This window comes from Lepus europaeus, chromosome 14, assembly GCF_033115175.1.
Source record: "Lepus europaeus isolate LE1 chromosome 14, mLepTim1.pri, whole genome shotgun sequence".
In the NCBI taxonomy this organism is placed as follows: domain Eukaryota; kingdom Metazoa; phylum Chordata; class Mammalia; order Lagomorpha; family Leporidae; genus Lepus; species Lepus europaeus.
In genome coordinates, this window is record NC_084840.1 from 97,222,907 (window position 1) to 97,238,318 (window position 15,412).

The 15,412-nt window shown below is 51.9% G+C and overlaps 1 protein-coding gene across 1 annotated transcript in view; it reads right to left on the reverse strand.

The window, feature by feature from the left end:
- The window catches only part of CREM (cAMP responsive element modulator), a 70,778-nt gene that overhangs the window by 19,201 nt on the left and 36,165 nt on the right, over positions 1 to 15,412 (reverse strand). Inside the window, exons 4-6 of the mRNA XM_062211198.1 lie at positions 12,404 to 12,550; positions 10,246 to 10,343; positions 9,980 to 10,122 (exon numbers count right to left, since the gene is read on the reverse strand). Of these exons, the coding sequence (XP_062067182.1) occupies positions 9,980 to 10,122; positions 10,246 to 10,343; positions 12,404 to 12,550 (388 nt within the window). The remainder of the gene's footprint in view (positions 1 to 9,979; positions 10,123 to 10,245; positions 10,344 to 12,403; positions 12,551 to 15,412) is intronic.

The window sequence follows — 15,412 nt, forward strand, 5'->3', positions numbered from 1 at the left end:
AAGAGAAGCGATGCAGATGCCTCACAGGAACATCGGTGTTCCAAACATGCTCTGAGGATCTCCAAGTCGTTCGCAAACATTTTTAAGGGCAGCTGAGCCAAAGCTCACAGAGGTCCAAAGCCACCAGAACAATGGAAAGACAACAGCAGAATTTCAGGGCTCTGACTCAGGGGCTGTCGGCCTGAGCCCACATTTATGGCAGCAGCACCAGCACAGCCCTGCCGGAAGTGGACGGGCAGAGAGAACACGCCGGGCCTGAGGACCCGGAGGAGCCCAGCGACACCATCTCAGGCCACCTTCACCCCGAGGAGCCCGGCCACTCCGTCTCAGGACAGGCCACCTTGACCCCAGGAGCCCGGCCACACCGTCTCAGGCCACCTTCACCCCGAGGAGCCCGGCCACACCGTCTCAGAACACCTTCACCCCGAGGAGCCTGGCCACACCGTCTCAGAACAGGCCACCTTGACCCCAGGAGCCTGGCCACACCGTCTCAGGCCACCTTCACCCCGAGGAGCCTGGCCACACCGTCTCAGAACAGGCCACCTTGACCCCAGGAGCCTGGCCACACCGTCTCAGGCCACCTTCACCCCGAGGAGCCTGGCCACACCGTCTCAGAACAGGCCACCTTGACCCCAGGAGCCTGGCCACACCGTCTCAGGCCACCTTCACCCCGAGGAGCCTGGCCACACCGTCTCAGAACAGGCCACCTTGACCCCAGGAGCCTGGCCACACCGTCTCAGGCCACCTTCACCCCAGGAGCCCGGCCACACCGTCTCAGGCCACCTTCACCCCAGGAGCCCGGCCACACCGTCTCAGGCCACCTTCACCCCAGGAGCCCGGCCACACCGTCTCAGGCCACCTTCACCCAGGAGCCCGGCCACACCGTCTCAGGACAGGCCACCTTCACCCCAGGAGCCCGGCCACACCGTCTCAGGACAGGCCACCTTCACCCCAGGAGCCCGGCCACACCGTCTCAGGCCACCTTCACCCCAGGAGCCTGGCCACACCATCTCAGGACAGGCCACCTTGACCCCAGGAGCCCGGCCACTCCGTCTCAGGCCACCTTCACCCCAGGAGCCCGGCCACACCGTCTCAGGCCACCTTCACCCCAGGAGCCCGGCCACACCGTCTCAGGCCACCTTCACCCCAGGAGCCCGGCCACACCGTCTCAGGCCACCTTCACCCCAGGAGCCCGGCCACACCGTCTCAGGCCACCTTCACCCAGGAGCCCGGCCACACCGTCTCAGGACAGGCCACCTTCACCCCAGGAGCCCGGCCACACCGTCTCAGGACAGGCCACCTTCACCCCAGGAGCCCGGCCACACCGTCTCAGGCCACCTTCACCCCAGGAGCCTGGCCACACCATCTCAGGACAGGCCACCTTGACCCCAGGAGCCCGGCCACTCCGTCTCAGGCCACCTTCACCCCAGGAGCCTGGCCACACCGTCTCAGGACAGGCCACCTTCAAACCACACTGCAGACTGGACCGGTTTCGGCACGCAGCTCTCACAACAGTAGAAGGTCTGGGGACAATCTGTGCAACGTCTTAACAGAGAAGCGTGAGAAAGACAAGGGATCTTTGCTTCTGGCATCTTCTTGCCTCCCCGTGAATGAATGTGATAAGCTGTCCTCCGTGGGGCTGTGTTTCCCATGGACACTGGCATGATGTCACGGAGACAGCGCTTTAGAAAGAACAGCCAAGGACAGCATGCGCACAACGTGCTGGAGACACACGTGCACACATGTGCACATGTCCGTGCACAAACATGCACACATGTGCACACAGAACACATATTCACGCACATGCACACACACGTGCACACAGTGCAGATGCACGCATATGCACAGATACATGTACAGGCATGCACACATGCACACATGTGCACACAGTACACACATTCACGCACATGCACAAACATGCACACACGTGCACACAGTACACACATTCACGCACATGCACACATATGTGCACAAACATGCACGCATGCAGGCGCACACATGTGCATATACGCATGCACAAACTCGCGCACATGTGCACACATGCACACTGCACACATACGCACACGCATGCATACATATGCCCCCACACACATGATGACAAACATGTACAATGCACACAGATGCATCCACACATGTGCACACACATGCACACACTGTGCAAATGCACACACGCACAATGCACACATGTACACGCACACATGTGTGCACACACATGAAAAACATGTGCGTGTGCACATATGTGTATACACACATGCACACATTCACTGCACAGATGCACACACATCACACACTTGCACACACGAAGGACAAACACATACACACGCATACATGCACACACACGCATAACTGGCTTCAGGGGAAACCTGTGCAGGGTAATCTCACACTTCCGCCTCCCTGTCCCTTCTACAGAGGCCTCCTGATGTGGGCGTCCGGCGGCAGGGGACCCTCCCATCCACAGGGTCCTCTCTGGCTGGACAACAGCAGGACTGCCCAGTGCTTCAGGATCCTGGAAACGGGCTGTGAGCGTGCCTGTGTGTGTGCACGGATTTGAGGGAGAAACTTCTCAAGTTTCAGAATATTTAAAAATAGCACTACCCGTGACATGAGGGCAAACAGTCGGGAAAAGTAAGGGGGGAGCAGCGGAGGGAGTTTACGTGCATCTCCACTCAGCCCTTTTGGGAAAGCTGGGGCAGCTCCCCAGTGGAGCGGATTTGCGGGCCCACCTTTCCTCGGACTTCCTCCTCCCCCTCTGCAGGAGGAGCTCAAGCCCCAGACCTCGTTTTAAACCAAAATGACCGCTCCGCATCAAGGCCATTCGACTCAAAGAAAATCAAACACCTTCCTGTCTCCCAGCGGTTTCACTCTGGGACCTGGTTTTCAGCCATGCTTTCCTGAACCGAGAGAGCAGCTGAGACGGGGAAGAGCTCACAACCACAACCACGTGTGCTTCTGCGGCTGCCGGTGAGGCGTGCACATCGGTCTCTGATACCGAGACTCGAGCAGAAGTGTCTGTCAGTCTTAGACTGCAGGCATGCTTCTGCTCCTGCATGCATCCCTCGTCACAAAATAAATAATGACAGTCTCATAAAGTAATCTAAATGGCATTAAAATCCAACAGCGAGATGATATGACCAGTTGGAGTCTTTTAAGTCAAGCTTCTGAGGGTGCCGTCTGCTCACAGCAGTGGTGGGCAGACCCTGGTCTGCTGTCCTAGCTGCTCTGTCGGCCAGCGTCTAAGACCAGGGCACTCAGCACCTGCGCAGGATGGTGGACACATGACCTGAGGTTAGGAGTCTGTGTAGAGTGCAGAGTGCAAGTCATGAATCACTCAGCGGTAGCTCCCTCACCTGCCAGCCTGGCACACACATGCAACCAGCATGGTATCGTGTGAACTAGCCTAGGCCACAAATGCTAAGACGATCCTAGGACACAAAAGTGTGCTTAGTAAAAGGTGACATTTTAAAATCCTATATTATCAACGAGGACAAGAAGGATGAACTCAAAGTAGAAAATTGAAAATAATTTATGATCAGATGAGGCAGTATATTTAAGTTAAAATTTTCTCTAGGGTCTTTTTAGCTGATGACATTTTTACTCTTTTTTAAGGATTTATTTATCTGAAAGGCAGAGTGACACTGAGAGGGGAGACAGACCCGCCATCCACTTGTTCAGCCTCCAAAGGGGCGCAAAAGCCAGGTCTGGGCCAGGTGGAAGCCGAGAGCCAGGTACTCCGTCTGGGTCTCCCACAGTTACTGGCCATCTTCTGCTGCTCTCCCGGGAATAGCCGGAGGAGACAGGAGCAGAAGCAGAGTAGAGACTCAAACCAGCGCTCCACCCGGCACTCCAGTATGGGGCAGCTTACCCGGCCGCACAACACCCCCCACCCCCCACCCCACCCCACCCCCCACCCTCCCACCCCCGTCCCTGACGCCCCCTATCATTACTCCTAAACTTGTGCATACGAGAGCTCATTCAAATACAAAACATGCAAATGTTGATTGTTTTGAGTGAAAAACACCTCTATTCCAAACCAGACCATCAGCTACCCTGCCTGGGGTCCCTGTACGAGGAAATGCTGCCCCACCCACTTACCTTTAGTAAGATCCCAAAGATGAGAGACGATTCTAGTAAGATTCCCAGTAAAATACAGTGGGAGCAAGCAAACAGCCAAGGGACATTTAGAGAGGGAAAAAAAAATGTGTAGCCTGAGTGACAGTCCTCAAGCGGTAAGCGAAGAGTGGAGGATTAACAAATAAATAAATAAACACTTTTGTTTTAGGAGAAATTGACTACATTAGGAAACCTCAAACATTTCAGTCTCCTTAGTTGTTTCTCCCACGCTTTTCTGGATTCCCTAACTGAACGGGCGTGCACACGGCTCTCGCAGCAGTGACACTTCTTCTGGGACTGCCGTCTGCCGAGGCAGGGCGGGTTCTCTCTGGCCACTGCGCGCCGCTCCAGGGCAGGTGCTCCGGGCGTGCAGCCGCAGGAAGGAACGAATCCCTGCCCATCCTCAGCTCAATGTCAAGTCCTGGTCTAGCGTTCCTACCCTAGTCCAACTTTCACTTTTAGTTTTTGAGATAAAAAGTAAGTTGAAAAAATAAGGCCAACTTCCGTCAAATATCTGTCAACCATTCAAACCGTGAGTGGGTGGGCTGGCGTGGGGGGGCAGCTGGTCAAGTGCCGCCCGCAATGCCTGTATCCCACGGGAGCACCAGTTCAAGCCCCAGCTGCTCCGCTCTGATCCAGCTCCTTGCTAACGCGCCTGGGAGAGCAGCAGAGGATGGCCAGAGTGCCGGAGCCCCAGCCACCCATGTGGCAGACCCACATGGAATTCCAGGCTCCCGGCTGTGGCCTGGCCCAGCCCTAACTGTTGTGGTCATCTGGGCAGTGAACAGGTGGATGGAAGATCTCTTTCTTCCTGTATCTCCCTCCCTTTGTAACTTTGCCTTTCAAATAAATAAATAAATCTTTAAAATAAATAAGTAAATAAAGATATTTATGGGAAAACCTGAGTACACTTAACTTTTATTTTATTCAACTTTTTGTTTACTTTTAATACCAGCTAAACTCATTTTACCAAATTAAAAATAAGTAATAAAATACATTTGAAAAGGGCGACAAAAGCTAAGACTGAAGGGAAGACATCCATGCATAAAAGTTGAAAAAATAAACCTAAACAATTTTTTATAAAAAAATTATCAAAAGGTCTCCAACAAACCCACAAAAATATACAGAAGTTCTAGTATAAAACAAGCTCCTGGATTCTGAAAAGGAAAGGATACCACAATTTTTTCTATTTCTAGATGTTTAGCTATTAAAACCTGTTACTATTCCTAATAAGAAATAGGACTGGGGCCGGCGCCGCGGCTCACTAGGCTAATCCTCCACCTTGCGGCACTGGCACACCGGGTTCTAGTCCCGGTCGGGGCGCCGGATTCTGTTCCAGTTGCCCCTCTTCCAGTTCAGCTCTCTGCTGTGGCCCGGGAGTGCAGTGGAGGATGGTCCAGGTGCTTGGGCCCTGCACCCGCATGGGAGACCAGGAGGAAGCACCTGGCTCCTGGCTTCGGATCAGCGCAGTGCGCCGGCTGCAGCGCGCCGGCCGCGGTGGCCATTGGAGGGTGAACCAACGGCAAAAGGAAGACCTTTCTCTCTGTCTCTCTCTCACTGTCCACTCTGCCTGTCAGAAAAATTAAAAAAAAAAAAAAAGAAATAGGACTGATAAGATGGGTCTTGCATGTATGTAAATACACCTTTAAGCTCCAATTACAGCACATTCTTCCAACAAATCCAGATGTTAGTAACCGCTTTTTGAATGAAACAAATACATAAACAAATACACCAAATGCTGAAAAATGCATTTTTAACAGAGGCACTGTTGCCTTAAGTGAATGGCCACTTTTACCTGCACACTGCATACACAGAACCACCACGATTTCTCCTTGAGACAATCTCCAGGATCATACTCCACTGGCCCAAACCGCGAAACCTAAGTCAGAGACAGTCCTGGACCGCCCAGGTCCCAGAGAGGAATGTCTGGTTTCTAAACGTGCAGTTCTCAGCCGGAACACCTGCCTCTCTTCCCCCCTCCCACCGGGCTCACTCAGAGGGAGGGGTCAGCCCTGCTGCCCGAGGCGGAAAGGCCGGGCCAGGCTGAGTGAGAAGGCACAAGACTTCTCCCCTGTGTTCCCCTTTTCTCCTTCTGTCTTCACGCCAACCTCACAGCTTGGCAGCTCAGTATGCCTCGCCCTTCCAAGACAGAAACTTGACTTTGGAAAATAAACCTCTTTGCTCTGATCACTGAGTTAGCAAACGGCAGGAACAGGGTTCCCTCCCCACGCTGTCTCCGGCTTCGACATTCTCTGAACCCCCTACGTTTTCACGATTACTGAGACTTCAAGCATCCACGCCCCGATCCCCTCGCAAAGGGATCATGCCTCTCTGGGAACTAAGCAGCACTGGGCAGTGTCAAGGAAGCCACACATCTGCGATGGCCCCTCACGCGGAAGAAGTCTTCGCACAATTTCAGCAGGAATTTGCACCTCTACCGGTCATGCCGCAGTCAGAGAACAGGAGTCTCCTACTTGAACAGCCGCTGCAGTAACTGAAGGAAGCTTCTCCAAGGCAGAGCTGGGGTGGCCAGGAGAGCCTGCCCAGCTGTGTCCCTGGGGTCCTAGAGGCTGGGCACTCGGCAGCCAGCAGCCAGCGGACCCAGATCCGCAGTTCCAGCATCCTAGCACATGTGCCCCGCGGGCCAGACCCAAGCACATGACCAGACAGAGAGAAAGAAGTCGCAGGGAAACCCTCAAGGTCGAATTCTTACAGACAGTAGAGAAGATTCTTTGTCTGATTTTGGACATGTCCACTCAGAGTCCAGAAGAGGTGGGGAATAGAGTATACCAGTTCTAGCAGGTGTCCTGGTAGGAGCTAGCCAGAACTACAAAGGAGAGTGAGTGCGATCATTCGATCCTGCCAATCTACCTCCACTACAAGAAAAGCCTAAAAAAACTCCAAAAAGTTAATGACCATATAAGGTCTTCCCACACATGAAACATCCGAGCTCATTTTAACAGCCATATCCTACATTAAGACTTGAGGTTTTTTCTTAGCTATGACTACTTTTTGAAGGGAAGCTTATCTCAAATCCTCACACCACAGTGACACACACAGTAGTGAACAGTACACGTACTCAGAACCTAAGCAGCTTCTCTGGTCCTTTTCCTTTCTAGCTAGCTCTCGTTTTACTATGTTTATGTATCAAACGTTCTTAATCTGGAAAAAAGAAAAACTAGCGCTCTAATCAGAGCAAAAAGCACAGAATTCACAGTCCAGTAAGATGCACAACACTAAGTGAGAATATATCTGTTTATTTACAGCTTTCAGTGCGTAAAATTTCAAATAAAATTATCTACCCAACTGCTAGAGCTTGAAAATTTTCCAATCTATACAAGAAAAACTGGAGCACAAAGTGACACAGCGGAGAGCAGTGAAACAATTACATTTACACATGATTCAGAAACAAAGGTATCTTCGGGATTTAAGTATCATTTAAGTAACTGTTGGCAACAAAAGCCAACAAGAGGGAAATACAGACACGTATGTTTGCAAGCATCATAAAGACAACAAAAAACAGTACGTTTTAAGCTTTTACTAGAAATGCATATAAACATAATCCTCCCTTTATTACTGACCCCAAATTTTCTTCTATATTCAAGCAATAGATATTTTACTTTTCAAAAGAATATGACAGCTGTAAGTACAAGTCTTTCCATTTCTTAACATGCACATTGCATTTACTGACACACAGTTTGGGTACGAATAACCTATTTCAAAATGGAACAATATAATACCATAACCTGAGCTGTGTGTGTATCACTAGTGAGGACTGAGAGCCAGCACTGTGTCACAGGAATACAGTGTGTGTGTCACTAGGGAGCACTGAGAGCCAGCACTGTGTCACAGGAGTGCAGGGTGTGTGTCACCAGGGAGCACTGAGAGCTGGCACTGTGTCACAGGAATACAGTGTGTGTGTCACCAGGGAGGACTGAGAGCCAGCACTGTGTCACAGGAATACAGTGTGTGTGTCACCAGGGAGGACTGAGAGCCAGCACTGTGTCACAGGAATACAGTGTGTGTGTCACCAGGGAGGACTGAGAGCCAGCACTGTGTCACAGGAGTGCAGTGTGTGTGTGACCAGGGAGCACTGAGAGCCAGCACTGTGTCACAGGAATACAGTGTGTGTGTCACCAGGGAGGACTGAGAGCCAGCACTGTGTCACAGGAATACAGAGTGTGTGTCACCAGAGAGGACTGAGAGCCAGCACTGTGTCAGGAATACAGGGTGTGTGTCACCAGGGAGCACTGAGAGCCAGCACTGTGTCACAGGAATACAGAGTGTGTGTCACCAGGGAGCACTGAGAGCCAGCACTGTGTTACAGGAATACAGTGTGTGTGTCACCAGGGAGGACTGAGAGCCAGCACTGTGTCACAGGAGTGCAGTGTGTGTGTCACCAGGGAGGACTGAGAGCCAGCACTGTGTCACAGGAGTGCAGTGTGTGTGTCGCCAGGGAGCACTGAGAGCCAGCACTGTGTAGCAGGAATACAGTGTATGTGTCACCAGGGAGCACTGAGAGCCAGCACTGTGTCACAGGAATACAGTGTGTGTGTCACCAGGGAGGACTGAGAGCCAGCACTGTGTCACAGGAGTGCAGGGTGTGTGTCACCAGGGAGGACTGAGAGCCAGCACTGTGTCACAGGAGTGCAGTGTGTGTGTCGCCAGGGAGCACTTAGAGCCGGCACTGTCATAGGAACTGCAGCGTGTGTGTCACCAGGGAGGACTGAGAGCCACACTGTGTCACAGGAATACAGCGTGTGTGTCACCAGGGAGCACTGAGAGCCAGCACTGTCATAGGAACTGCAGCGTGTGTGTCACCAGGGAGGACTGAGAGCCACACTGTGTCACAGGAATACAGTGTGTGTGTCACCAGGGAGCACTGAGAGCCACACTGTGTCACAGGAATACAGTGTGTGTGTCACCAGGGAGCACTGAGAGCCAGCACTGTGTCACAGGAGTACAGTGTGTGTGTCACCAGGGAGCACTGAGAGCCAGCACTGTGTCACAGGAATACAGTGTGTGTGTGTCACCAGGGAGCACTGAGAGCCAGCACTGTGTCACAGGAATACAGAGTGTGTGTGTCACCAGGGAGCACTGAGAGCCAGCACTGTGTCACAGGAATACAGTGTGTGTGTCACCAGGGAGCACTGAGAGCCAGCACTGTCATAGGAACTGCAGCGTGTGTGTCACCAGGGAGGACTGAGAGCCACACTGTGTCACAGGAATACAGCGTGTGTGTCACCAGGGAGGACTGAGAGCCACACTGTGTCACAGGAATACAGCGTGTGTGTCACCAGGGAGCACTGAGAGCCAGCACTGTGTCAGGAATACAGTGTGTGTGTCACCAGGGAGGACTGAGAGCCAGCACTGTGTCACAGTAGTGCAGTGTGTGTGTCACCAGGGAGGACTGAGAGCCACACTGTGTCACAGGAATACAGCGTGTGTGTCGCCAGGGAGCACTGAGAGCCAGCACTGTGTCACAGGAATACAGTGTATGTGTCACCAGGGAGGACTGAGAGCCAGCACTGTGTCACAGGAATACAGTGTGTGTGTCACCAGGGAGGACTGAGAGCCAGCACTGTGTCACAGGAGTGCAGGGTGTGTGTCACCAGGGAGCACTGAGAGCCAGCACTGTGTCACAGGAGTGCAGTGTGTGTATCGCCAGGGAGCACTTAGAGCCGGCACTGTCATAGGAACTGCAGCGTGTGTGTCACCAGGGAGGACTGACAGCCACACTGTGTCACAGGAATACAGCGTGTGTGTCACCAGGGAGCACTGAGAGCCACACTGTGTCACAGGAATACAGCGTGTGTGTCACCAGGGAGCACTGAGAGCCGGCACTGTCATGGGAACGCAGCATACATACTGTATTGCCCCGTGCTAGTCTGGTATATGCTAGTCGGCACTGCCATGGTAGCGATGGTAGGCGGTGTGCCTTCTCTCTCGGGTTTGTCTTCTTCAATCGTGGGAGTAGCAGGCACATCAGAGGACAGTTCATTCAGTATTTTTCTAAAACACAGTGTAAAGACACAGGTAAGCGACTCACATCATCTCTCAAGGAAGGGTGGGTTGGCGTACAATTCTCCACCATCTGGAAGAAGCAGGGTCACGGCAGGCCGTGGGGTAACTCACCTGTAAGAGGGTCTTCGTGACAGAATTTCTCTACGTTTCTGAGAGTCAGTTATGCCTCCTGACTCGGTGGACTCAGCTGGCTCTGCAAGTGCTGCTACCTACAACACAAGAGTTTCTGGGATGCATCATAAAAAGCCTGGGTGGTTTCCTCCCTCACTCAACGAATGGTGCTGAGGGATCTCGGTGTGGGCACAAGCAGAGCGCGGTGAGCTGCGCCGGCAAGGTGCACGCGTGCTGGGGAGGGCCGCACGAACACAGACACCGCAGCTGCGAAGCGAGTTTGCGGCAAGCAGTGTAGGGATGACGGCTCCTCAGCAAGGCACAGGGCAGCGGTCCCAGCATCAGGAGCGGCCCCGCGGGGACGCAGACACGCGGTCCTTGCAGGTCCAGCAGGAGGTGAGCCAGCCAGCGACACGGGCGGAAAAGCACAGCCCAGTCTCTCCGCTCTCCTCACAGTAACACCACCGACTTCAGCCGGCCAAACTGGGGGTTAGGCCCCCAAAACATTTAAGGAGTAAGTTAGGGCTTATAGTACAAGAAGCAGGTGAGGGGAGGGCTCGATGGAGTCTCTCCTTCAAGAAGGTAAGGGTCTGACTTCCTGTCTCAAGTCAAGCACCAACGTCATACTCTGAGCATCTGGGAAAGTCAGAGTGCAGGAATGACCTCCACGGCCCGTGGCTGCTTCAGTGCACCTGGTCTACCTTGGTGTAGCTCACTCGGAGGCCCAGGGGGCTGAGTTCAGAAAACTCACTTTTCTCAGTATTACAACTACGTGGGAATGTGATTTGGGAAAATCAGAAGAATACAAACTTCCCTAAGGCTCCTGGCTGTGTAACCGTGCCTCTCCTGTGGTCCACACTCCGCACACAAACACATGGAAGCCAACGAGCAGAGCTTGCCGAAGACAAGCCTCGGTGCGTTACACAACACGATCCCCAGCACAGCCTGGACTCCGCACCCTGGACTCCGCCACACCTGTCATCCTCAGAACCGCTGCACGAGGCAGGCCATTCTACCCATTTTAGAGAGGGGAACCCTGAGGAAGTGATTCACCCACTGCTCAAGGCAGGAACACTGAGACGAGAGTCACGAACTCTGAGTTCTGCAAAGGCAATCAAATTATCCATTTAACAAATTTTTAAAAAATCTACTAACTCTACTTTCTTCCAAAAAACCACCCAGCTTCAAACTAAATAGAGAGAGATAGGTATCAGTGTCCCAGTAAAAGTCCTAATACAAAAAGGCAGCTTAGGAAGACTTCTTGTTTTCTAATTTTGGTCCCAGGAATTAAGGGCCAGCACAGGAACAAAGAATGATGGGAATCACTCCTAGACTTCTGAGTGACACGGCAAGCTCTGAGAGCCCACGGACGGCCCGTCCCTCGTCTGTCCTGTGACGGACAGTCCTCTAGCACACAGGGCAGGGGCAGGAGGAGTGCATGTACCTGCAGTCCCCCTCACACATGGGTTTTTGTGGTCAGCAATTAGGTTCAAAGGGTAAGAGTAATAAACTGACCCCCAAAAAAGGAACAAAAAATTCAGTCAACAAGAAAAATATACTTTAAATACACATATTAAATAACTTACATCTACTGATGAAAACAAAATGTTGCGCTATAAAGAAGTCCTCAGGGCTTAGGCCACCCTTGGAATAACAAGTAATAAAACACAGCTATGAGTTGCAAGCACAATACTAAGGTCCACCAAAGCCAGGCTTCCTCTGACGAACCTAGCACTACAGTGACCGGCACATGCCAGGACGTTCTGGGAGTTACACGTACTGAAATTCAACCCTTCGTGCAAACACCACCAAGACCCGGCGTTTGATACTACGCTGTGTGCCAGACACCTTCTCCAAAGAACCTGCACACGTTTCTGGGAGCCCTGCAGAGCTCTGCACACAGCGCTCCCAAGGCAACAAGACCTGCCCACGGGCAGTGGCTCCCGAGGACCAAGCTGCGGCTCCTCGTACATCGAGCCCATCCACCTAGCAGGACACGTGGCACTTCACGCCCGGAAAGAAATCTGCCACATTGCTAATTCAGAAACTTGGGAGTAAAAGCTCGTGGTGAGAAATAAGGACCCATGAACTGACAAAGGAGAAAGGAGGAGGCGGTGGCTCTCGACGCCGCCGGCTAGCACGTGGGCAGGGCGCTGACCTGGACGGTGTGTATCTGTGGTGAGTGAGGAGCCGGTGGCTGTGGGGTCGGAATTACTCCCTGGACATGCACAGTCTGGCCCGAAGGTAACTGCACTAGAGTTATGGCCGGAGAGCCTCTTCCGGTGCCTGATCCAGCTACAGAAACCTGCAAGAGTGATCATGGCGGAGGGTTAGCGCTAGGCCTTGTCTGCTGTTTCCTGTCCAAGAAATACCACTCACTACTGCACTGGCCTCTCTGCTCTTCCCTCTTCCTGCTGCTGGGCGTGAGGAGCCAGCGGGTACTTACCATCAGGAGGTGGCTACTGTCCTGGAACAGTCATTCTCTGAGGTAACAGATGTCAAAGAACCCATGCTCCTCGCCTTCGGCGCCCATGCGTCAGTGGCTAAGAATGTTCCGAGCACAGAGTTCTAAAGCAGTTAAACTACCTCACTACGACCTCACGACTCCCAACAGTGAAGGCAAAGCTCGTCTCGGCCAAGGCACACACTACCCTCTCTCACTTCAGAGAAACTGGAGCTGGAACTAAAAAACAGTGAATTATTTTGCAATAAACGAAATGTTCCGCACATGCTGTTCTAGCATTACGCTGGACACAAGCGTACAGTAAGCATAGCAAGTTTTATGCCCCCAAAATCACAAAAAAGGCACAGGCCAAAGACATTCAAGCCCTCCAAGTCCTCTGTGTCCCCGGCCCAGAGGAAGCTCCTGTCTGGGAGCAGAGGCGGCCTCTGACTCCCTCCCCCCCAGTGCAGCATCCAGAGAGCCCAGAACCGCGGCTCGGCTGGCACAGAGGAGCGAGTCAGTTCCCAGTCCTCGGTGCCTTCCCGAGAGGTCTAGCCCTCCCAGCGACATGCCAGGAATGCCTCCCCTTAGTCACAAAGCCTCCACACCTTCTAATTACCAGACAAGGCTGCCCCATGGGCTTGTGTCATTTTAGGAACTTTGCTCAATGTTACTAAGATTTGCTATTCATTAAAACTTACTCAAAGCAGTCGAAGACAGTTCTGAAAGCCAGTTTCTATTATGAGTGGGAGGAGAACCATACAATCAAACAGTTAGGAAGGCTTGTATGTGTGACCTCACGTGAAGGAACACCAGTGATTTCCAATCTACTTATACCAATGCTTTGAAACAGAATTATCTAAAAGCTGAGTTAAGAAAACTACCAGGTTGATTTACATCTTCCTTTCCCAGGCAATCCAAAAATTAAAAATCTTCTATCCATGCAAGAGGACCTGTGTGGCCATCACGCTAGGCACACTAGGGTAGAATCAGGAAAACTAACCCTAAGAAACAGCGGCTCACCAAAAGCTATGGCACTAAGTGCTCCACTTCCCAGGCCAGGGACGTCAGAGCAGCACAGAACAGAGACAACGGCGTGGGCCTGAACCATAAGCAAGGATTTGCACACAGAATCAGAGCTTGAGCCAGCTTGATCTGAGCCAAAACAACAAGGTCAGGTGGAAACCACAGCACAGATAACAACGTACAGCCCAACGCACAAGCTCAGCTCACCTGCCGCTCTGACTGTCCGCCTCAGATCACAGGGGACAGGAAAAGATCGTCCCGGCAGAGCCAGTAGATTTAACAGCCAAAATACTACAATTAAAAAAAATGGACCCGGGCTGGTGCTGTGGCACAGCAGGTTAAGCAGCAGAAGACGGCCCAAGTGCTTGGGCCCTGCACCCACATGGGAGACCGGAAGAAGCTCCTGGCTCCTGGCTTCAGATCAGCCCAACTGTTGCGGCCATCTGGGGAGTCTCTCTGTCTCTCCCTCTCTCTGTCTGTAACTCTGCCTCCCAGGTAAATAAATAAATCTTTAAAAAAAATTGTACCTATTCTACAATTGTTCCCAGCACAAAGGCTCTCAGCCCTGGGCTGACAAATTACCAGATCTCTTTCTGCAGCGACCAATCCTCACACGTTGTCGTCTCAGGACACCTTAATGCTCTTTAAAACTCTACTGAAGACAGTGCTGAGATGGTCTACATCAGGTACAGACAGACATTTAACAACCAGATCGTGGGAGGAGGGGGCCCTGATGTGTAGCTTCCGCTGGCTTCTGATACAAATACGGAGCTCTTCAAAAACCTCGTGGAAAATAAGCATTGAAAAAAATCACACAGTAATTTCAAATTTTTTGCACCAAAATGAACATATTTTAGCTCATTTTCCCACAAGCCTCTGGAAGTACCGACGTCCTCCTGCTGTGGCTGATGTCAAGCTTCCCACAGTGACACCGGACCCAAAGTTGGGGAAGCACACACACAGCTGCCCCTCAAGCTAGCACAGTCGGCCTCAGCACATCCCTGGGCCTCCCTGACCTCCACCATGCTGGAAATTAAAGCCGGGGCAATTTTAAATGCTTGGTTATTACTTAAAAATAATAATATTCAGGGCCAGCGTTGAGGCACGGCGGGTAAAGCTGCCACACGTAACACCAACACTCCATAAGGGCCCTGGTTATCGTCCCGCCTGCTCTGCTTACCATCCAGCCCTCTGCTAATGGCCTGGGAAAGCCCCGGAAGACGGCCCCCGTGCTCGGAACACTGCCACCCACATGGGAGACCTGGAAGAAGCTCCTGGCTTTGACCTGGCCCAACACTGGCCATTGTAGCCACCTGGGAAGTGAACCAGCAGATGGAAGATTTCTCTGTCTATGCCTCTCTCTCTATAATTCCGACTTTCAAAATAAATAAACCTTTTAAAAAATAATGCTCATAAGTCCATTATATATGTAAAAACAATGTATGGAAAAATGTTTTCCAAAACAAAAAAATTTTAATGAGAAAAGTGGCACGATTTTACATTCTTTTTTAAAGATTTATTTATTTATTAGAACAGGGAAGAGTGTAATGGCTTTTTCAAAAACACATGGATACTCTTCTTGGTAGTTAATTGTTTGTAAGGCAGAGAGAGGGAGAGAGAATATTAGAATATGAATGGATCTCTCGCATCCATCTGCTAGTTCACTCTCCAAATGCCCATAAGAGCTGGGACTGGGCC